We start from the raw sequence: 24285 nt of genomic DNA, 5'->3' as shown, positions 1-24285 counted from the left end.
CTGATTGTTTTTCCCTAATAGCACAATCTTTTAAATACTACATTTATTTGCCTTCCCCCATTAGATTGTAAATGTCCTGTTAACAGGGACCTGTTTCTTAGGCTTTGGTGCATTCCCAAGTCTTTAGTTCGGTGCTGTGCCAGTAGGACTTGGTCAATGATATTGATAATGAATTAAAAGAAGTAAATATAAGTGTGAGAGAATAAATGGAAAAGTACTGTGTGCTTTTGAGCTAAGATGATATTTAATTCAAAGTATGATTTAACAGTATTGCTCAGTAACGCAGTCATAGTATATGGCCCTGATTGGTCTCACTTAAAAATACCCAGAGAAGTAGAGGCGGAGTGAAAGAATAATTCAGCATCTCTCTCACTCTCCATCACTGTCTAGTGACCCAATCTGCTTTGCAGTAAGAGCAGGGCATGCAAATTGATGACCGTTTGAATACAAACCCTCGAAGGTATATTGTAAGCTTTTTGAAGGCAGAATTGTCTTTTCCTTTTATTGCACTCTCCCAATCTCTTAATGCAGGGTTATGTATAAAGTAAATGCTCAGTAAGTTCTACCAGTTGATTGATGGAGACTGAAAGAAGGTACTCTCTATTTTTTTAGTTGTATCTGAGTGCTTACTATGTGCGGAGCACTGAACTAAGCACTTGGGACAGTACAATATAAAAGACACATCTCCTGCCCACAATGAATTTACAGTCTTGAGTCTTAACAAATCTACGTGACCAGGAATTTCTCTAGAGGGTACAGAGTTGTGGGCATTTGGGTTATGTTTTAGCTGTATCATTTCATACTAATGCAAAATATCCAGAACACGACCCAACAGAGGCCACAAAAATTCATTAAAAATAAAACTTTCAGATGCCTGGGCACAGAGACAGTTTTTAAAGTGAGCCTAAAGTGGGTGAGGTGGGAAAGGGAAATGGTTTTCATTTTTGCAGTTATCCCTACCCTCCTTCTACTCCCATTTAACTTATTTTTAACTCTTTTTGAAAGCATTGGCTGTAAAAAAAACAAAACCTAATTCCAGCCTGCATTGTTATTTGACTATTTCATTATTAATATTATTATTAATTGTACTTATTGAGCACTTACTTTGTGCAAACCATTATAGTAAGTGCTTGGGAGAGTACAATATAACATTAGACTTATTCCTTGCCCACAATGAGCTCGCAGCCATTGATGAGGCTGTATAATTCTCCTAAGATTACAAAAATACAGCTCCCAACACTTCGCTCCCTCTGTATGTATTCTGAACTATGACTTGCATTTGGCCTTCAAAATAAAGCTGGACGAGTTCCTCTTATTAAACATTAAAACCTCAAATTCAGTCTTATGCACAAACATTGGTGTGTTTCTTTGCCCTTAAATCTGGCTGTTTTGTGTAACAGATGCAGATGATATCCTGGGATACAAGTTTCAGCCACTTGATGAGAGCCAGACCAGTCGAGGAAATGTGGCAGGATGACGTGGTCAGGAGAGGATTGAGACATTGTGGGAGAAGACCACAGTCCTGAAACTGAATGCGGTGCACTTCTGAGCTGCAGAATAGGTAAGGAGGAATGAGGCTCCTGGGCTGCCAGAAAACATCTTTCCTCTGGTTTAGCTTATGGGCAAGGAATGGATCTGCTAATTCTGTTGTACTGTACTCTCCCAAGTGTTTGGTATACTGGTCTGCATATAGTAAGTGCGTAGTAAGTATTAAGTAAATCAAATTGATCTGGAGAGGACTTCCTGAAATCTGGCATTTCATCAGGTCGTTGTCTTGAAAATGCTGAGATGGCACTGTTCAGGATGGAAGTTGCCACTCAAAGCATGCTTTAAAATCCTTCAAAATGTAATTTGAGGGCAAAAGGCACTCATTGCCAGCTTACTAAGATACTCTAATGGGCAGATGATGTCTGGAAATGCAGTAATACTGTTTGGTCTGAATACATTTTGTTGATATAAATATGTTGGGGAAAAAGAGGGAAACCTAGGGATGTTGGATGGATCATCTCTATCCTGAGGATGGATGGATGTCAAGGAGGGCAGTCATTAACTCTGTGCCTCCCAGCATCCATTTAGTGCCACTCTTGGAATGGTGAATGGAGTGGAAATTTGGTCTGATTTAGAATGCCAGTTTGGTATTTCTTGTTTCTTGCTACTAGATGGAAAGGTTTGGGATTTTAGAGGGGGGAGATAATCAGAGTTGAAAGGCTGCAGAAGAGTTTTGACTCTTGGACGACATGTCCATGAAGGATTATCTGGCACTGGGATGAAGGTCAATCATCAGCACTCTGTTACTCCAAGCATCTTGTTTGCACAGTAGGAGACAGAATCCTGTGGGAGAAGGACCATTGGCTTAATCCAGTAATGGCACTGGGCAGCCAATCAGTAGGAGTAAGGGCGAAGGAAGAGACGATCATTTATTGTGACCCTATTTTCCCCTTAAGTTTGCTGGATGATGGGGTCTTGCTAGACATTGCATGTTGACATTACCCGTATCCTGAAAGTGAAGGATTTACTTGCAGGGGAACAGGTCAGGTCCCTGTTCACCCCAGAGGCTGTCGTAACAAAATTCATGGTTAAAGAGTTATCTTCCCATTTAAAATGTTCAAAAAAGGTTAATGGGGACTGCGCATTGCTAAAACCACCAGATCGTTTGGGAATTTGAGTTGTCATAAGTGTTTTTAGGCAGGGCCATCAGAGAGTCTCCCAGGATTTTACACGCTGCTAGTTATGAAAACAAATTTTCATCGTTATGTTTGCAAGCTGTCACCTTCTATACAGCACATGAGAAAACTTGCCATGACCGGTTTTACTGCCAGACCTCTTAAGAGCTAATTGGTTAAACACCTGGGCAGGAAGCTTTTTTGGCAGGAACCCTGTTTTCTTGACACTGTAGCCATAAAATTCTAGGGGTGAATTGTGATCAGCAGGGCCTTTCTAGCAGAGCTCATGGAATTCAGAGGCATCGGGTGGAGGAAGCACAGCCCACAAACTGGAATGTGGGAAACCTCTTTTTGTGGATCTGCAGACTTTGGGCAGATTTCATTTGGATTTTGTGACCGAGCCTTTAATAATTTTTGAAAAATAAGTTGGTTATTCCCTTTTACTTACGTTGATTTGTTTTGCTATATGGCTTTGCAACTATTCCAGATCTCCCTTTTGTCATTCCTCCCTCCCAAGGGGACAGCAGTAGTAACTTGTGAGTTTCTAATTAAGGCACCCTATTGGTCCACACATTCTTCGCCCCCCCACCTTCCTTCCTTTCTGTTCCTCCTCCATCTTACTTTTAAAGTAGTCTTCTCCTGAGCATGGCCCTAGTGGATAGAGCACAGTTCAGGGAGTCAGAAGGTCATGAGTTCTAATCCTGGCTCCACCACTTGTCTGCTGGGTGAGCTTAGGCAAGTCACTTCACTTCTCTGTGTCTCAGTTACCTCATCAAAAGTGTCCTGCACTTGTAATAATAATGATAACGGTGGTATTTGCTAAGCACTTACTATGTGCAAAGCACTGTTCTAAGCGCTGGGGGGGATACAAGATGATCAGGTTGTCCCACCTGGGGCTCACAGTCTTCATCCCCATTTGACAGATGAGGTAACTGAGGCACAGAGAAGTTAAGTGGTTTGTCCAAGGTCACACAGCTGATAAGTGGTGGAGCCGGAATTCGAACCTATGACCTCTGACTCCCAAGCCCTCGCTCTTTCCACTTAGCCACTTGTACCTTTGAAAGTTCAAATCCGAACGCTCACTTGCCAAATTCCAGCCTGCCTGAGGCCCGTTTTTAATGTCTGAGCTGTGGTGAGCCTCTTAGTTGGTAAGCTTGTAACTAGGCATTAAAAACCACTGCTATTAGGTGGAGGGAAGGGGAGGGGAAAGAGCCTTCTCAGAGTGAGGCACAGGGTTGGCAAGTTGGGGCTGAAACGAGAACTCAAGCAGTCATCCTGCTAAAGGTTAGGGGGTTGAGGCCAAGGTGACAGAGCTGCCCTGCTCTAGTGGCTGCTGGGAAGTAATAATAATAATGATAATGGCATTTATTAAGCGCTTACTATGTGCAAAGCACTGTTCTAAGCACTGGGGAGGTTACAGGGGAAGTGCCACTTCCTGCCACCCTGATGCCCAGTGCCCTGGCAGCAAATCCCCAGAGAATTATGGCTTGATGGAAAGAGAACAGATTAGTCAGACCTGAGTTCAAATCCCAGCTCTGCCACTAACCCACTGGTGACCCTCTATAAGTCTCTTAACCTGGATGGGGCTCTGATTCCTAACTGGGAAAGTGGGGATAAGATACCTGCTCCTTTTGCCATTTAGACTATATGAGCCTGGAGCAAATCTGATCTAGTTATCTTTACTTTCACACTTGGCACTTAGTACTACACAGAATACTATAATTTAGTGTTCAACCCGGGATTTAAGAGTGGGGAAGAGAGGGGCTACAGAGCAAAACGGTGGATTTGTACACACCTCCCTCTCACTTGCAGGAAAATCTCCTGGCTTTTTAAAGGAGTCATCTCAGTTTGAGGAGGGGAGGTAAGGATTTTAGGAAGGAAGAGGCTTGGAAGGGTCAGGCTGACTACAAAGAGCTTACAAGTCAGAAATCAGTCAATTGGTCATATTTATTGAGCTTCCTATGTGAAGAGCCCTGTACTAAGCACTCGGGAGAGTACAATATAACAGAGTTGGTAGACACATTCCCTGCTCATAAGGAGCTTGGGGGAGACAGACATTAAAATAAATTACAGATAAGTAATAATAATAATGTTGGTATTTAAGTGCTTACTATGTGCCAAGCACTATTTTAAGTGCTGGGGTAAATACAAAGTAATCAGGTTGTCCCACGGGGGGCTCACAGTCTTTATTCCCATTTTACAGATGTGGTAACTGAGGCATAGAGAAGTTAAGTGACTTGCCCAAGATCACACAGCTGACAAGTGGCAAAGCCGGGATTCGAACCCATGACCCCTGACTCCTAAACCCCTGCTCTTTCCATTAAGCCACGCTATGTGGTGAATAAAGGGTACAAATCCAGTTTGAAAGGGCAAGATGTCCAATTTTGGGTCTTTCAGCTCCATTTTGAAACTCAAGTCTTTATAGACTGTGAGCCCCTTGTTGGACAGGGATACTATCTGCTCTGCTTATATTGAATCTACCCAGTGCTTAGTACAATGTTTGGCACACAGTGCTTAACAAATACCACAGTTAAGAGGCCTGGGATGAGTGAGGCTGGGAGTCCATCTTGAACAGCTCAGGCAACAAAGTCTTCTTATTCACCTTACCCATTTGCCATACTCAAAATCCCATGGGGGTGGCAATCCCATGGGGAAGGATGACACTTAACCTGTGAATATTCCAAATCACCAATCTTCAGCAGCAGCCTCTATCACCATCCAAAAACATTTTCTAGGCTTCTGGTTGTATCTGAGGGCTACTTAGCTCGGACCAATTTTTCCCCAGTAATATTCATTGAGAACCTTCTGTATGCAGAGCACTTCTACATGTTTGACCTCCTTATATGTTGAATGTGTTATTTCCTTCAGGCAGCTCCTGTGGCTTTTTTCTATCTCCGGAGTAAAGCATTACAACTGGTTATGTCTTTGTGTTTGTGTGCCTTCTGTTAGATTGTAGGGCAGCAGTGTGGCCCAGGGGAAAATGCATAGTCCTGGGGAGTCAGAAGACTTGGATGCTAATTCTGGCTTTTCGGCTTGCATGCTGTGTGACCTGCGGCAAGTCACTTAACTTCTTTGTGCCTCGCTCTCTGAAAGATGAGGATTCAGTACCTGTCTCCCTCCTAATTTAGACTGTGAGCCCTATATGGGACAGAAGTTGGGTCCAACCTGATTATTTTGTAACTACCCTAGTACTTAGTACAGTATTTGGCACATAGTAAGTGCTTAAAAATATCATAGCTATTATTATTACTATAATTAATAATAATAAAAATACCTTCTAAAATTCATCCAAACCATCCCCCTATTCCAGAAATGCCTTTCCCTCAGTATTCTCTTCCAACCTCATTACCATTCCTCTACCCTAATTGGTTTATACTTTGCATTTTGAACCCCTTCAGAAAAATATGAGTAGTGTTGTACAACCTACTAGCACTATAATCTAGCACTTCTAGACTGTGAGCCCACTGTTGGGTAGGGACCGTCTCTATACGTTGCCAACTTGTACTTCCCAAGCGCTTAGTACAGTGCTCTGCACACAGTAAGCGCTCAATAAATACGATTGATTGATTGATAATCAATTCATCTCACAGGTTCTTCGTCCTGAGACTTCAGGACTGAGCTAGCCTGACATTCTCAATGGGAAACACCATCCTGTATTTGTTATTGATTTAATTCTTTGATTTACTGATTTTATTATTGATTTCTAGCTATTTATATCTACTCTCACATTCTTTGTGCTGTTACGTATCTGTCAATCTACGACCTCTTACTTCCCATTTGATTGTAAGCTTCTCCAGGGCAGGGCTCACGTCATATTTTTGGGACCATGAAAATTCTCTACTCAAAAGAGGCAAAAATGAACTGTCAATCAACCAACTAAAAAGTATGAGTGTTCACTTGTAGGAAAATGCCTCTTGTCAGAGGGACTGTGTTTTAATTATCTTGGCCCATAATAAGCAGTTAATAAATAATAGCAATAATAATAGGTAAATATTTCTGAAGATAGTTACCTTCATGGATTTTTGTTCCTTGTGATGTTTTGCCAACTTCTTCAGCAGCAGGCTATAGGAAGCCATAATCGAAGATGGTCTATTGCTTATCAGGACACTGATAATTTCAGTACGGCCAAGTTCCATGGTATCTGCCATATAATTCAAAACCACAGGGTTCAGATCTTCAGGATGGAATCTGAAAATAATAGGAAAAATATTTTAGGAAGCAATTGAAGGGTGAAAGTTTTGTCCAGTGGATCTGTCCATTCATTACCTCTTGCTTGGCCACTTATACAGTTTGAAGGATGGAGTCATGAATCTTCTCCTGAAAAAAAATCTTGTTTGTTTACCCTGGGTAGCATTTAGATGAAAGAGAGTAAAGAGAGGTAGTGAGTCTCAAGCTTTCTGTCAACATCTCTTCCTTATGTGGGGTAGTGTTTGTTACTTCTAAAGCAATTGTTTCTTGTATCTGAAAGGTACAGGAAATATCTGTCTCTGGTGTCTTTATCTTTTTTTCTCAGTCTCTCTCTTTTTTTTATCTTCTTCTACCTCTCTTTGCCTGTGGTTCTTCCCAACCCTCTGGTTCTACCATTTACATTTGTCCACCACTTCTCCCACGTTCATTGGCCTCACCCCTTCATGAATAACTCTTCCTAGAATTGGCTCCTGTATAAGGGAGGAAAATTTGCTGGGATTAGAAAGAAGGCACCAGTTTTGTGTTAAGAATGAGCACATTTTCCTGGAAAGAGCCCGGTACAATCGTTTGTTAACAGTCCAGCTCAAGCAGCTGTTGGACAACTTGAAATATACTTCAGAATGTTGGTTGTTTCAAATGGCTAGAAGCTCAGGCAAAGGTTACCTGCCATGTTAAATGAGAAGCACAATGCTCCCTTCACTGTTTCTAGTGTCCCACCCATTAAAATTTTGTTTGTTTTCATTTTTACCTGTTTGGTTTGCAGATATCTCTCAGTCCCTCCTCCAAGACAGACACTTCATTTCTACAGACAGGGATCTTGCCTTGTGAGCCCCATAAGGGACACGTGAGTCCCACGAAGGACAACCTGATCACCTTGTATCCCCCCAGCACTTAGAACAGTGCTTTGCACATAGTAAGCATTTAACAAATGCCATCATTATTATTGTCTTATCTCTCAAGTACTTAAAACAGCACTTTGCACACAGTAAACACAAAATACATGTCATTGATTATTTGATTCAGAAAGCAAATCAAGTCCATGTCCTGCTTACAGTGGGATGCCCTTCTACCTTATCCCAAACAAAAATAGGTGACCCCAAGGAACATCATTTGATCGTTAAAGGGGCAGTAGTGATCTCCTGTGTTTCTGAACTGCCTTATTTAGGAACACACTGTTCACCCACAATGGAAAGGGACTAGAAAAGGCCCCTTATAAATTGCCTACCTCACTCCCTCAAATCAGGATCCTCAGGGGACCACATCTGGTGGACTTTAGCCACAGTGAGAGGCACTGCAAGAGGCAAATGTGTACAGACATTGAGGGACAGTCCTTGCATGCATCTGTTGTTTTAATCCCATCATTTCTCATGGTTGGGATGTTGTTATTCACAGCATCAACTGTGAATCAAAGAGTAGATATAAATAAAGATGTGTGTTTCTGTGTGTGTGTGTGTGTGTGTGTGTGTGTGTGTGTAAGAGAAGCAGCTTGGCTCAGTGGAAAGAGCACGGGCTTTGGAGTCAGAAGTCATGGGTTCAAATCCCGGCTCCGCCAATTGTCAGCTGTGTGACTTTGGGCAAGTCACTTAACTTCTTTGTGCCTCAGTTCCCTCATCTGTAAAATGGGGATTGAGACTGTGAGCCCCACATGGGATAACCTGATCACCTTGTATCCCCCCAGTGCTTAGAATGGTGCTTTGCACATAGTAACTGCTTAATAAATACCATCATTATTAATATTATTATTATTATGTGGTGTAAAAGATGTTGGTGGACCTGCCCTAGAAACTGGATATTGTACCCATGGTCATTTCAGACATTAGCTCATCATGGCGAAGGGTGTGTATAGGGGCCAGAGCCCAGCTATGCACAAGGTGGTAAATAGAAGTCCTGATTTCATCCCTTGTCCTTCACCTGCATCTCACATGCAGGAAAGGAGCACATCTCCTGTGCCCCACTATGGTACAAACTGAGTGGGATTTTAAATCAAATCTCCTTTAACACTGCAGGGAATGGATTCTTGCAAAACCATGTGTTAAGGAATAGTCACATCGTTGTCTCACCTGCCCACCACACATATGCACACAAACTATTTCTTCCACTGCTTCAGTGGGCTGTACCCAGACTCGCACTGTTGGAGAAATGTTTCCTAATTCTGTAACAGTGCTCAAGCTAAAACACCTAGTGAACACAAGCATTATGGCGGATATGTACAGATTTAGTACTCTATTTTACTTGTACATATTTACTATTCTATTTATTTTGTTAGTGATGTGCATCTAGCTTTATTTCTATTTATTCTGATGACACCTGTCCACATGTTTTGTTTTGTTATCCGTCTCCCCCTTCTAGCCTGTGAGCCCGTTGTTGGGCAGGGACCATCTCTATATGTTGCCAACTTGTACTTCCCAAGTGCTTAGTACAGTGCTCTGCACACAGTAAGCGCTCAATAAATATGATTGAATGAATGAATGAATGAATCTGAAACCCACCTCTTTTTGGTAGGAAGATGAGGTTGCTTGTTGAAGGCATTGGTGAGTATGAATTTGTGGGTCTGTGTGTGTGTGTGTGTGTGTGTGTGTGTGTGTGAGAGAGAGAGAGAGAGAGAGAGAGAGAGGGAGAAAGATGGTACTTTCTTCTTAAAAAGCAACCTTGAGATCGATAATAAATAATGGCATTTATTAAGTGCTTACTATGTGCAAAGCATTGTTCTAAGCGCTGGGGAGGTTACAAAGTGATCAGGTTGTCCCATGGGGCGCTCACAGTCTTCATCCCCATTTTACAGATGAGGTAACTGGGGCCCAGAGAAGTTAAGTCACTTGCCCAAAGTCACACAGCTGACAAGTGGCAGAGCTGGGATTTGAACCCATGACCTCTGACTCCAAAGCCCGGGCTCTTTCCACTGAGCCACGCTGCTTCGATATACCCCACTCCATCATAAGCAGTCCAGAAAAACCATCCATTTTAATATTTTCCGCCCTTTTATCTTTACTCTTTACAGCAGACCTGGTCCAGGAAGCTCTAGTGGAATTTTATTAAGTGCTGCTATTACTGAGTTTGACTCCTGCACATCCCCAGGTACCTAAGTACTAAAAGAAAGTCAAACGAACAAACATAGTTAGTAAGGAACACAAGAGGTGTCAGAAATTAATTACCTGTTTTTATATGTAATAGAACTCAGTGGTTTCCTGTTAAATCCTTCATTCAGCCATTTGTCTTTCATTGCTTCTTTAATAGTGGGCCGTTTTCCTGGATCGGGCTCCAGTAAAGAATGCATAAAATGCACAGCGCCTGGAACGCAATTCATATGAAGTGTTTGGGGATGAAAACCCCATGGTTTGGGATATTAACCTGCAGGCCCTCCTGCTGGTAGGATTTTTCTTACAAAACAACCAAATCTCCTGACCGTGAGCTCTTTCCCAACTCTAGACACACCTAGGCATGAAGCTAAGTCAGCTGCTTCACTAGGAACATGGCAAGGTCAGAGGAAAAATGGAGAAAATTATTCAGACAACTCAAGACAAAAAACAAAAACAAAACCCCCCTGATTTCAGTGAACTGGATAGTTCTAGGGAAGTTGTTTTGGGGACTGAATTATCAGGACAATTCACAGGGCTCATGTAGTTTTCCCTTTGGACATCTGTAGCGATTTTGATAGTGATTGTCTCATTCACACCTTTTGGATATGACGAGACAGACTCTTGAACCCTTGATCGCAGCCCCTGAAATGCCAAAAAAAAACCTTTTCTCCTGTCCCTTCTGAGAATGGCTTTTGCTCAGCCTCCACATCCTTCTCTGTGGGGATCTGGAATGCTTTTGGGTCATCCTGAACAGCTCCTTTATGATTACCAACCTTGCTATGAGACCCCTCTAGTCCCAGTCATGATCTGTGATGACAGTCACTGGGTATCTACTGTCTGCAGAGCAGTTTTCCAGGGATTTGGGAGAATACAGTAAAAGTAGAAGACAAGATCACTGCCCTTGAGGAGCTTACAATCAAAAGGGTCTCCCCTCCTGATGCTCCTCCTTAAATGGGCTGGGTGCTATTGGGAGAAGGGGCACCTAAGTCAGGCCCTTCAATGGGAAGGTTTCTCATTCCTCATGATTTGCTTATGTAAGTAAGAAACGGATACTTCTTTATTGTAAAGATCTAGCTGCCCCATGCAGTTTTAAGAAGCAGTGTGGCTCAGTGGAAAGAGCACAGGCTTTGGAGTCAAAGGTCATGGGTTCAAATCCCCGCTTCGCCACCTGTCAGCTGTGTGACTTTGGGCAAGTCACTTAATTTCTTGTGCCTCAGTTACCTCATCTGTAAAATGGGGATTAAAACTGTGAGTCCCCTGTGGGACAACCTGATCACCTTGTAACCTCCCCAGCACTTAGAACAGTGCTTTGCACATAGTAAACGCTTAACAAATACCATCATCATTATTATTATTAAGAAGCCAAGTGTTTATCCCTCCAATTAAGTTTCTTTCTCCCAAATTTTCCTGAGTCCATCACATTCCCTGCCACCTGGCAGAGCGGTTCAGAACGATGCCTTTCCTTTATCCCTAAGACCTCCATTTCCTGATTGGCATGGGAGAGTGGGGAGGATGGATGAGCTGGACTATGTGGTAGGGGGAGGTTCTAAATGACTCTTGGATATGCAGGCCAACGTCTTCCTCATCCAGAATCACTGCTCCTCTCCCCTCTGGAACAGGCTGGGTCTTTGGTCTGTGAAGGTGTGGAGTACAGGGGATGTGAGAAGCAGTCGGAGGGAACCGAAGACCTCAGTCTGATGCTTTCCATTTCAAAACCTGAACACTTTAAGTAGGGAAGAAATGTAAAATTTAAGTGTCAATCCTCAGCATTCAGCCTTCAAAAACCTCCAGTGGCCGTCAAAACGCTTCTCAAGATTTATGATAATTGTCTTTGAGGCCTTCCACCAGCAACCTCCCTCTTACCTTCCTGTTCTCTTTTCCAACAACACCTCAACTCCTCAGCCATGTCACCTCTTCATCTCTAGCACTTATTAATTTTACACTCTCCTTAGCATTCATCTATAATAGATGTATTTGTAAAGCGTTTACTATGTGCCAAGTACTGTACTAGGAACTGGGGTAGGTACAAGAGAATCAGGTCAGACACAATCCCTGTCCTTCATAGGGCTCACAGTTGAAGTATATATATTTGCTCAATTTATGTACTTTGACCACTCTTGTTATACATATTTTTATGCTTGTCTCCCCATGAACACATAAGCTATTTGACGTCAGGAACCATGTTCACTTCCCAAGAGACTGGTACAATGCAGTACACCAAATGGGTAGTCATTCATTCATTCAATCGTATTTATTGAGCACTTACTGTGTGCAGAGCACTGTACTAAGCTCTTGGGAAGTACAAGTTGGCAACATATAGAGATGGTCCCTACCCAACAGCAGGTTCACAGTCTAGAAAATAAATAAATACTCAATAAATGTTTCTTCTCCTGCTTTTACTGTTTTACTACTTTCCCAAGTAGGTGCTCAATAAACACCACTACCAATAATGGATCCTTTCCCAACCGATTAAAACCTTCAGGAGGCTGGGCCCTCCCTCCCAAAGTCTTCCACCACATTGCATTGACTTGCCATTGAAACATCTAGCAAAACATCTCATAGGTTCTCAGTGCAGTGAACAGCACCCAGTAAACACCCACTATAAACCAGTGATTGGTTCACTGATCCATAGGGGTAGCTCAGGGAAACCCTAGGGACAGTTATTTAGGGTTACTTAGGTTATTGGTACTTTTTGAGTTACAAGTTACACCAGTCAAAAACACACGACAGGATATGTATTTTTGCTAGTTGTGGGCAGGGGATGTGTCTGCCAACTCTGTTGTATTGCACTTTCTCAAATGCTTAGTACAGTGCTCTGCACATAGTAAGCACTCAGTAAATACCATTGGTTGATCATGTGAGCTCTTAGAATATGGTCACACGTTTCCCTTGGTAGCCAGCATGGTAGTTGTCTTTCCCACCCGGCCTTTACAGGATGTTCCTTGGGGCAACTCTGCTCCCATAGTAGCAGCCAACAAATGTTACCTGAAGAGATGCCTGGTGGCACAGAATTGACTTCACCATTAATCATCTTCTGGTGAAGTTGCTTGATGTTGAATGGGTCCACCGTGAAGGGCAAGGTGCCAGTGAGCATCGCGAACACACTCACACCTCTGTCAACAGAAAGGAGAGCGTCAGTCCAGCCTGAAATGAAGCCAGAGTTTATTCCTGATCCTTGTAGTACTGTAATTGCGGACCCATGCTAAACAGAAAGAGAACAGCCTGGGGAGTCAGAGTTCATGGGTTCTAATCCCAGTTTATCAGCTGAATGACCTGGGGCAAGTCTTTTAACATCTCTGTGCTTCAGTTACCTCATCTGTATAATGGGAATTAAGAATGTGAGCCCCATGTGGGACAACCTGATTACCTTGTATCTACCTCAGCACTTAGAACAGTGCTTGGCACATAGTAAGCACTAAACAAATATCATCATCATCATTATTATTATTTTCAGAAATCTTGTTGTCACTACTGTTTCAACCCACTAAAAAGGAGCAGAAAGAGAGAAGACAAGGATCCTTGGTTTCTTAAGGAATATTATGGGTGATGTTGAAGACAATTTTTGAAGATAATTTGAATGATAATTTTTTTTAAGCAAAATTCCTTTTCTAGATGGGGTGAGAGTGGTAGGATTAGAGACTGATATCTTCATGGGATCACCTGTTGGGTGAAAGAGAAGCTGTAAAATGAAATTCTTTCAAGCTATTTGACTGAAGCCCCTTGAAGACTGTGGTGTATTCTGCAGGAACTATGGGGATGATGATAAAAAATGATCTGCTTTTTTTTATCCCTCCCATGACAGGGAAATGCTTATTCCCTGAGCTGTTTTGCCATGCTAAGCAAAGAAACTCACAACGGACCCCTTTGAGAATGTGATGTTCAGGGTCCAGATGTATCAGACCTTGAAAACCCAGATCTTGATCCATTGGTGGGAAGTAGGACAGGAAATAGGGATAATAAGAATTCCCTTCTCCTGGTGGCCCACAGAAATTAGGACTATTCTCATCTTCACAAAGAGCAGAGGAAAGAGAACAGTTGTCCTGCATGGGACTGGGAAATAAGGAACTCAGTGTCCGTGGGGCCAGGAGGAGGAAATTCCCTAAGGAATTGAGGGTCCATAAACACAGGGCTCCAAATGGAAAAGCCACCTAGGAGCTCTGGAGTTAGATCCTAAGAAGCCCAGCCCAGTTGGATGCCTGAGGTCTCTTGGTCCAGGATATCAGATCCTGGGCTTTTCTTGCCTGTAGAATATTCTTTTATGTGACCTTGCAGGTGAGCATTTCAGAGCAATCGTTAGGGGATAGCTTAAATGGTTTGGTCTAAATTTGGTCCTCTGAATGTTGAGTGACATATGCCTTCTTGCAACAGACCTAACTACCATCTACTTTCAAATTTGGATGTGACTTTCACGTGTGGACCTGTGACACCCCCCCCCCCCCCCCCCAATTCATTAGATTGCAAATGATGCCTGGGCGAGCAGGGAGCTTGTCTCATTTTGGATATATGCCCCAAGGACCTTATTCCCAGACCTGAAACTTGTGGACACTTGGTATAAAGTGTGCAGGAGGTACTGGTGAAACAGATGTTTCAATTTGACCCTGTGCCATATTGACCAGCAACAGATTAGGGGCTCCTTCTTTAAGGAAAAACAAAAACAAAACTGGAGAAATGGGATAGACCACCACCAAAATGGCACTGGAATGGGCCACCAAGAAAGGACTGCTTCCTCTAATGCTCAACCCAAATCCGTGACAGCTCCAGGCGAAAGGCTCTTTAGTCCTTTACTAATCCTTTCAGCTGTTCAGACAGCAGATTCGAGGCATTTTTTTTTTTAATTTTTTTTCCAGTAGATTCCAGAGAGGGATTGCCAAGAAACTGGCTTCGTGGCTGGGGTGTTAATAGTCGAGTGAAGCTGCAATCCTGTCCAGATATAACCTGGGATGTGCTGTTCTCAAGGATGGAGTTTTCACAGGGATCTTGGGGGTTTAGTAAGGTTTCATCTAGGTACAGAGAGAAGTCCCAAAATACCACTCAGGGGGTGAGGCCCTCGTGTCTATTTACCCACTTGTACTCTCCCAAGCGCTTACCTAAATCAGTTCTGTGCACACAGTAAGCATTTAATAAATGCGATCGATTGGTTGATGGATTGACTGGATGCTGCGATTAGAAAATGCTCAGTACTATAGCCTAAGGTCTTCCTCAGCCCTTCAGGTTAAGTTTCTGGATCACACCAATAAATGTGGATGCCTGGAAATGCTCCTAGTATTTTACTGGAAAGTGAAAAACCTAGCAGCCAGAACTGGGATGAGAAAGCTGAAGGTTTCCAGGGAAATGGTTTAATAAGTAACGCACAAAATACATTTAGTTCCACAGCCATGAGTTTAATATTCAATTGTGGCTAGAACCTGATGATACCGTAAGCTGGAAAATTTATTGGCTGTAACCTAATGCAACTCTTCCATCTCACTGAAATCTCTGGCACGCTTCAGAGAGAGCAGCTGTTTTATTAATTCAGCCAGCGAGTGCAAGTTAATCATGCTTCAGCCCTCCGAAGGACCTTAAAATTGGATGCACAAAAGTCACCCAAAGAAAAGCAAACGCTCGTGTTTCCTCCGTGGAACCCCAATTACGTTGCTGTGGAATTTGATCCAAATGCAAGGATGGCCTTCTTTGTCCAGCAGCAAAAAGAATTGAAATCAATCAATTGTATCTGAGCGCTTACTGTGTGCAGAGCACTGTACTAAGCCCCTGAGAGAATACCATATAACAATATAATAGACACATGCCCTGCCCCCAGTAGATTTCATAGGAATCCACCCAATGGGGCATCAGTGCACCTGGGGTGCTTTTCTCCCTTATTTGAGCAGAAACAGGGTTTAAGGACAAAGTTTGTGCCTCAAGAAATGATATTTGGTGTGTAGGGGTGGGGAAAGGTAATCACAGTAATTTGTCCTTGGCTAGGATGGGTGTGTTTCTCCGGCAGGGGTATCCTTGATCCTCTCCCTCTACTTGCTCCAGAGTGGTGTGTTTCCTTCCTCGGACTGTGTGAACACGGGCACTGCTTCCGAGCCATGAAACTCGTCAGCAGGAGAAAAGGTCAGCACTGAAAATTAAAGTACCAGATATGAAGGCCTTATTCGGTGTCTTATCCAGACTGAATTGGGGACAGAATGGCTGAAAACAGAGATGCCCCATATAAAAATGGATGATCAGTCACCTTGTGTTCTACAACATTTCCTAAAATTTGGCAAAGGAATAATAATAATTATTGAATTTACTAAGCGCCTAGGTAGATACAAGATAGTCAAATCAACACAGGCCGCACAACCTAAGAGGGAGGGAGAGCAGGTATCTTACCCCATTTTACAGAAGATGGGATTGAGGTACTGAGGTGTCGGGTGACTTGATCAAAGCTACATGGTGGGATAAAACCAGGATAAAAATCTGGGCCTGCTGACTTCCATGGGCCCAGGAGGCAGTGGGACCTAAGATCATACCTCAGCTCCTCCACTTGCCATTTGTGGGAGACCTTGGGTGAGCTGCTTAACTTCTCTATGCCTCCGTTTCCTCATCTGTTAAATGGGGAAACTGTTCTCTTTCCTACTTACTGTGGAACCCTATGTGGAACAGGGACTCTGATACAAGATAGATATATACCCCCGAGCTTATTACTATTATTATTATTTCCATTAGTTCATGCAAGTTTTAGGGAGAGGAACACCCTCTGTCTCTGCTGGAGAATTTAAATTCCAGCCCCATTGGCAGAGGGCCTAAGCTAAGTTCAATCCCTCACTCAGAGCCAATCCATGATTATCTGTGGTAACTGGGGGTGGGGAGCATCTGATTTCAGGTGCCGAGCGCTCAGCTGCTGGTGGTCTTCCCACCGGGCAGGCCATTGATAGACCAGGGACACTCCTCATAATTCAAACTGTGGGTTTGCTATTGGGACATTTGGGGTGAAATACAGGGCTTCCTGGGAGGAATCCTCATCAGCCCACCTGAATGAAATCAGAAGGGATTGGCTGCTGGTTTCCCAAAAGGCAGTAGAGAAAGATTTGCGACTTCCGCCAAGCTGCCTTATAAGTCATCTTGGCAGAGTTGTGTGTGGGGCTTTGGGTTATTTTCTAAACTCAGGATGAGGAAAAAAAAAATAATTTCATGACCCCGTGTAAAGTCAGCCCCCACCTATACTTCCCATAGCACTGGGTCTCCTTTGCTCCTTGTTCCAATTACCCGGCATTCCTAGGCGCCCAGTCGGGGGGTCAGTTACTTACATGGACCAGACATCCACCTTGGGACCGTATTTCTTATGAACCAACAACTCGGGCGCAGCATAGGCAGGACTTCCGCACTGTGTGTTTAACAGTTCCTGAGAAAGACCCTCCAACTTCAAAACGTTACTCAATCCAAAGTCTGAAAGATTTGCAAACAAACTCAAAGATTCATCTCTGTTGAGACTGCTCATGCTTTTTGATCCACGGCTCAGAAAAAAGGGACCTAAAATAAATGTCCCCAAACTAGAAACAACATAAAATGTTAAAGGCTAAGAACTTCCTTTGAAACAAAAAGCATGATGAGTGCTTATATTCTCAACTGTGGCATGTCCTTTCCTTGTTACCCTGCCTCTTAAAATACACGTATGTTAAATTTTACATTCACTTGGTGTCTGTCTCCAAGGGAGTCAGAAGTGCTTTAGCAATATTCTCTTATTCAACTTCATATTAGTCTTTGAGTGGATTGAGATTTTAGCCAAGGGAACTGAAAAATAGTCAGTGCAATTCCACCATTTAAGTGAGGGGCTAGAGGGTGGAAATGGATGTCCAGTTTGATGGATGATTGCTAAATTGTTCTCCCAGTTCCGATGAAAGCCCGTTAGTACTGGGATGTTGGCCTTAGTGCCATGCCCATGGTAAATCAGGAATATTTTCTCACTGACACTCAAGATTGGCCAACCCAAAGACATGTTTTGCAAGTTTTTGTGGACCTGGAAAAAAAAGGAAATGTCCCAGTGCTTCAGTGTACATTGTTATGCTTTTATTTAGTTGGACCAGAAGTTTCCAAAAGAGAGAATTTTCCTCTCAGTGACAGTGAGCTTGAATTAGAGACTGGCATATTGTGTGGGTGTCAGTGGGGATCAGGTCAGATAATTATTAGCAGGAGGTGGGTAATTGTCAAGTTTGGGGAAGGTTGCTGCATTAAGTGAGGATTGAAAGGATTGGTCCCTGTCAACTGCCAGAATTTCCTGGTACAGGAGGGTGGTCTAGGGGGTGAAGGGTGGGTACCTGCAGGTGTGGGGAGAGGAGGTACATGAGAATGTCTGCAGGTGCAGGGTGGGTACAAGTGAGCAATCTGCAGGTGTGGGATGTATACTGATACAATACTTAGTTCCTTTTCAGGTCTTTGGTTTGATTGACACAGGTTTTGGGTTTCACCTTTATTGGAAAGGAATGAAAGTTCACGATAAATCTGTCATAACAAGGAAAGACACAGACCAGAAGAGACTTACCAACAATTTTGATATTGCTGTTTTCATCTAGAAGAAAATTTTCTATTTTCAAGTCCCTAAATAGACCAAGAAATAAAGTGAGGCTTACAGAGGTGTGGAGTGCTATCGGATTGCTGAGTTTGCAGTTCACTCAGAGGAGATTTTCTGGAGGGTTTTTGGTATATGGATTATACCTAAAAAGAGGCTTGGACCTTCTCTTAGGGGTCAAAATAGAACCTGCTTGGGTCATAGAGAACAGAAAACTCCCTCCTCTACTCTAGGGGGTGAGATGAGAAATAAGCCATCTTCTTAATCATCTTCAATCTCAAAGACTGAGGCCACTGCAGCATTATAATTGGGCAGGGTGAAACCAGAGCCAAGCCAAGAAGCCTATGAATGGGCTATCCTAAATGGTCCCTTGCAGAGCTCAGTGGCTATACTAAACTTTCTTTATTAATACCTCCACCTGACTGGAAGGAGGCTCATGCCAAGTATTTCTATTCCCATTTCACAAATCAAGAACAGATAAACCTCCCTGTCCTCTCCAAAAGATGGAAGGTATGGGGAGTTCCCACTGAAAATGAAAGGATGACTTTTGGCATACCCTGTTCTAGTACAACAGGTAGTGTTCTGTAGGTATTGAAGAGCAATTCTCAGAGCTATAGGATTTTTTAATCAGCAAGTCTCCACTAACTGAGGAAATGAGAGCAGGAAGAATGTGGGAAAAATGGAAATTTACAGATGATAAGCTGACTCTCCCCTCCTGTTTCCATTATACCCACTTAAGTGTGTACATTCTGGCCCCCAGGCCTGGAAGTACCAGGGCTTAAAGTTGTTTGGTTAGGCATGGGGACAGTAATTAGAGTAGGGTCCTAGGCAATGCCCCTGGCACCATAGTCCCTTTGGACACCTTGAAAAGATGCTTTTATTTGCCACTTCACTCCCAACTTTTGTAGACATCAGACTCGGCAAAAAATCACTTCTCCATCATCTCACAGTGCTGAGCTCCCCACATTCTACTCCCATAAAAGCACCATTGATATCTAGGTACTCCAGAGAGAACAGAAACATCTTTGGTGATTGTTACAGTATGCCATGTTCCCCTCATTGTGGCTACCATTAACCTTTACAAACATAGGCCTGCACGAAAACAAGACTTAAAGGACTTAGCATAAAGAAGAAGGGTGTTTTCAGTTTCTTTGAAGTCGCCCCCTGACTGATTTTCGGGATCTTCCTGTCTGATTTCTTTTCATTACTGCCAGTGACAGGGTGGTTCCTTTTCTAAAGCTTCTCAACCAAGCTTAGAGCTTAACCTTATCCAGCGGGTGTATATCTACAAAGTTAAACTTGATTCCTGAGCCCTGGGACTATAGTTTTCTTTTTTCCCCTAACGCCAGTTAAGAGGACGACCTAGGTCCAGGTTTTCAGGGGTTACATGATTGGCAGGGGGAAGAGAGCACACGATAAGCAGCATAGTCTAGTGGTTAGAGCACAGTTTTAGCAGTTGGGAGACCTGGATTCTAATCCCCACTCTATCACTTGCCTGATGTGTGACCTTGGGCAAGTAACTTATTTTCTCTGCCTCAGTTTTCTTCACCTGTGAAATGGGGAGGGGCTCATTACCTATATTCTATTCCCTCTTGGACTATGAGTCTCTTCCTTGGGCAATGGGGACTGCTGCTGATGAGATTATCCCCTTACTTGGCACTTAGCTCTTTTCAAATACCGCAATGAATATTATCAGTATTATTATTTTTATTAATGTCCATATTGGTCTTCCCTTTACTTGGGGGCTAGGACTGGATGGAAAAACCAGTAAGACAGCCTTATGGTGTTGTGGCAATAGGGGCAGGAAAGCGTCCTGTCTCCCCGTCCCCCTCCACCAATGAAAAGTGGTCACAGATACCTGGAAGGGAATCTCAAGGACAGTGGAGCAACGCAGGGGGTGTGAGAATCAGGGGTCCCTTCAGAGAATTGTTCTAAATTCAGGTGGCCTCAGAAGGACTTCCAGGTGGCACATATGACAACATTTCATCGCACTGCGTGCCTCAGTGTACTCTCGTGATATCATAAGAAACAGAAGGGGGTGGCAAATTTTTCCTAACCCCAGGGAGGCCAAACATTGAGCTAACATTGAAAGCCTCTTCGAGTTGCAGCCACCTCCCCGGGAAAAGAATCCCCTCTACCTGTGCACGATTCCATGCCGATGCAAGTGCTCGACTGCAGACACGATCTGCCTGGTGAATTTCCTGACTTCCTCCTCGTCCAGTTTCTGTTTGTGGTAGATTCGGTCCATGAGATCACCCCCAAGGCACAGCTCCATCACCATGTAGTAGGAGTTCTCTGTCTCCAGTGTCTCGTACAGCTGAACGATATTTGGGTGCTTAATCATCTGCTGGATCCAGGGCTCCCGCCTCATGTTTTGTAAAATGTAGGCATCTTCTTGGGCTTTTCTCTTGTAGATGACCTTAATAGCCACCTAAGGAGAAGAGTACATTAACAGATAAGAACAAGACAGCAGCTGGTCTGATTTCCCCACAAAACAAAACTCAGACAAGCCAATGAAGAAAACAAGTCAGTGGTATCACAGCGAAAGGAGGCTTTCTCACCTGCTGGTTCGGACAGTTCCACAGTCTCAGAAATCTCTGCCACTCTCATTGGAGTTTGAATGTTGACAAGCCAAGCTAGGAAATTTTTGAAACCAAAGTGAAACTGGTTCTAACAAGTTTTTTGGGGGGTGGTTTTTTTTTTTTTTACTCAGCTATTAGATAATTTGATGAGATAGCTAGGCAAAATTTTTACTAATTGGATTACTACATTCACGGTTTAAATCTTTAAATATTTTGCCAGAGATTTATCATCTCCTCCCCAAACCCAGAGACCCTCAAGATCTGCAGCTCAAGCAAGCAGCAAGTTGAAGGGAGGCTCAAACAGATTTACCTTTTCACCGGTGGGGAGGTGAAGTCCCTCCATGACCTTGGCAAAGGAGCCCTTGTTGATCATCCTCCCCACCAGGTAAGCCCCAACTTGCTTGGTGTGAGGAAAGGTTTTGGCCTCCTCTCGGGAAATCCTCCTGAAACACACCGGCACTTGGACGTCCTGTGTTTGCTCCGCTTCTGGCACCATCCTCTCCAGGGCCCCAGTGTCTGTTACGAGCCCATCCAATTGGGGGTGAACAGATGCCGGCATCCTCAGCTTGCTCAGCCAGTGCTCAGTTGCCCTGCAGGGCAAAGCCCACAGGTCCCAATGGACACGGCTCCTCAGCTCTCAGCTGCTCCCTTAGCTCGGCCGTGAGCAGCTGGCCATGAACAGTCGAGTCCTGGACGGTCCCCATGGAAGGCGCCCATCTCCTTGACACTGATCCGGGTCCGGAGGAATGCGGGTCTGCCTGAGGTGGAGCAGATCATTAACTAAACCTGATACAGGATGTCAGTGAATGGCTGGGACTGCCCGCTCTGGTGTCACCCAGTCCCGCCCTGTGCAAAGACCTTTCTCTTTCACACAGCGCGGGAGGAGGATCGAGAGGTGAGTGTACTGGTACAGCATTTGCCACCTGTTCAGCCTGCTTTTCAGGAAGAGGATCAGAGCTGTCTGTCAGGATGGACATCAGGCTAGTTTGCAGGCAGATAGGTTAGTCCTGTTCCTATTATTGTTACTATTATTATTAAGCAGTTACTGTATCAAGCAGTTTTCTAAGCTCTAGGGTAGGTAAAAGCTAATCAGGTCAGACACAGTCCCTATCCCACATGGGGCTCAGAACCCTAAGTAGGAGGGAGAACAGACATTGAACCCCCATTTTACAGCTGAGGAAACAGGCACAGAGAAGGTAAGTTGCCTAAGATCACACAGCAGGCAACCGGCCGAGCGGGATTTAGAACTCAGGTTCTCCCACTCCCAAGCCTGTGCTCTTTCCACCTGGCCATGAGAACGTGTTAACTAACTAGTTCAGTGCTCTGTACACAATAAACGCTCAATAAATGCCAGTGAGTGACGGCGCGATGTATTTCAACATAAACTCAGGCCTCAGTTATGATCGAGCAACGAACATTCAGCCGACTGTACTGATTTTTGTTGGAGGGAGTGGAGTTTTCTTTGGAATCTTCTTTGGAAACAGCTATTATTTTATAGGTTCAGCTCAAACACGAAACTGTGGCACACGAGAATGCCAAGTGGAAACTTAATCGTTGATTTATATGCAAAGACCAGAGATTATATCTTTTAATGACATTTTTCAAAGTTGTTTGTGTCGATCCTTGTGGTCACTTCGGGGTGTGCCAGTCCCCAATCTAAGGGTGGTGGTATGAAAAGATATTCACTTGCCTGTTCCTCTTCACATTGCACAAAATGCATAACTCTTCCGTTTAAGGTGCTGCACCACGTAATTTCCCCTCTTACTTTTCTGCTCTCTTCACCTACTACACCCCAATTCACACTGCTCACTGTCCCAAACCTAACCTTTAACTAACTCAACAAAGACAGATGAGAGGACAAGGAGGATTAGGTCAGAAGAGGGCCCATTGAGTTTGGCTGCAAGAAGGTTAGGGGTAACCTTAGAGAGTATTTTTTTTATGGCATTTAAGCACTTACTACATGTCAGGCACTGTTCTAAGCACTGGGGTAGATACACAGTAATCAGGTTAGACACAGTCTATGTTCCACATGGGGCTCACAGTCTTAATTCCCATTTTACAGATGAGGTAACCTAGGCACAGAGAAGTTAAGTGGCTTGTGAGCAAAGGGGTCGAAAGGCTAACTGAAATGGGTCAAGAAGAGAGAAGGTGGAGAGGAAGTGAAGGCAGGCCATATCAGTAATAATTTCAGAAGTTTTTTATGTCTGGGGGAGAGTAGTTTATAATGATCAGAACAAAAAGTTAAGTTCATCCTTTGTGCATGACAACGGACATTAACTGACAAATCCATCCTCTTATGGTAGTCACTCACAAGAAAAACAGGTCATATTAGGTTGCTCCAGGGTCCAGCTGTGTACCGTATATTCTCTGTCTCATTCAAAGAAGCTGTGCACATGCAGGAAGAGTTTCCTGCCAGCAGTAAGTTCAAAGAAGAGGCTTCCAAGAAGACAGGGAGGTTACTTGTTAGATAAAGAAACGGGATGAGTATTGATTTATTCATCCACTTGGGTTGATTAATTTTATCCACCCTCACATTCTTTCAACTCTTCTGTTTTCTACAAGGTGCATCATCTTGTTTTAGAGTGTAAAATTGGTGAGGGGAGAGTTGAACCTAAATATAATCCCAAGTGCCTAGAAGAGTTGTTTGCATAAGGTAGGTGACCAGGGTGACCAGGAATCTGATTCACAGTGGACAGTCTGGTTTTCAGCTAGTCTGTTTCCTTTCCAGTGCCAAAATCATACTTCTATAGCTTTTCCCCCCCCTTTTCTTTACATGCTATATCTCTTTCTGTTCTCCATTAGAGTGGAATATGCCACTTCTTTATTGTGTACTTCTGAAGCACATAGTAAAGTGCATCACACCAAATGGATGCTCAATAAGTGCTGCTGCTACTATTACTACTACTTCTACTTTGACTTTGCTATCGCTCCAGCCTCCATGTTCCGCAGCTCAGGCATAGGTCCAGAGTTCATATGGACCTGTCAGGGAAACACCAGACTCTAGAGCGAGGTGGGAAACGGGGGTGTGTGCAGAGATGGGGCCCAAGGTTCCCCAGAGAAACACTCTAGGAACAAGCAAAATCAGTATACTTCCACAGAATGGAACACGTGATGCCGTCTTGGTGTAATATCATTGTGATTTGCCTCTTTGCCCAAGAAAACAGAACCCCAAGGGCAACCTGGGTCAGTGATAACTATTGCGTTCTGACCTGGACATAAACTGAGGGATAAATCCTGAAAGA

The 24285-nt window shown here is 43.6% G+C and overlaps 1 protein-coding gene across 1 annotated transcript; it reads right to left on the bottom strand.

Moving 5' to 3' along the window:
- Positions 1-2635: 2635 nt before the first annotated feature.
- HUNK (hormonally up-regulated Neu-associated kinase) lies at positions 2636-21602 on the bottom strand. The gene is made up of 10 exons (XM_038760886.1): positions 21354-21602; positions 20600-20892; positions 18435-18490; positions 17203-17341; positions 12914-13041; positions 10004-10139; positions 6674-6851; positions 5435-5555; positions 2814-2906; positions 2636-2724 (listed from the first exon to the last, which is right to left on the bottom strand). Exons 1-10 carry the CDS (start codon positions 21600-21602, stop codon positions 2636-2638), a joined length of 1482 nt encoding a protein of 493 aa, XP_038616814.1.
- Positions 21603-24285: the final 2683 nt, after the last annotated feature.

This window comes from Tachyglossus aculeatus, chromosome 19, assembly GCF_015852505.1.
Source record: "Tachyglossus aculeatus isolate mTacAcu1 chromosome 19, mTacAcu1.pri, whole genome shotgun sequence".
In the NCBI taxonomy this organism is placed as follows: Eukaryota; Metazoa; Chordata; class Mammalia; order Monotremata; family Tachyglossidae; genus Tachyglossus; species Tachyglossus aculeatus.
The sequence above is the reverse complement of the archived record's forward strand: the minus strand, read 5'-3'. Positions and strand labels throughout refer to the sequence as shown.

Coding starts and splice junctions, on each gene's coding strand:
- HUNK (XM_038760886.1), bottom strand. CDS start 21,602: ATGCCGGCATCTGTTCACCCCCAATTGGATGGGCTCGTAACAGACACT. Junction 17,342..18,434: donor CAGCAATATCAAAATTGTTG/GTAAGTCTCTTC, acceptor CAAATCTTTCAG/ACTTTGGATTGAGTAACGTT. Junction 2,725..2,813: donor AGCTCTTAAGAGGTCTGGCA/GTAAAACCGGTC, acceptor TTTCATAACTAG/CAGCGTGTAAAATCCTGGGA.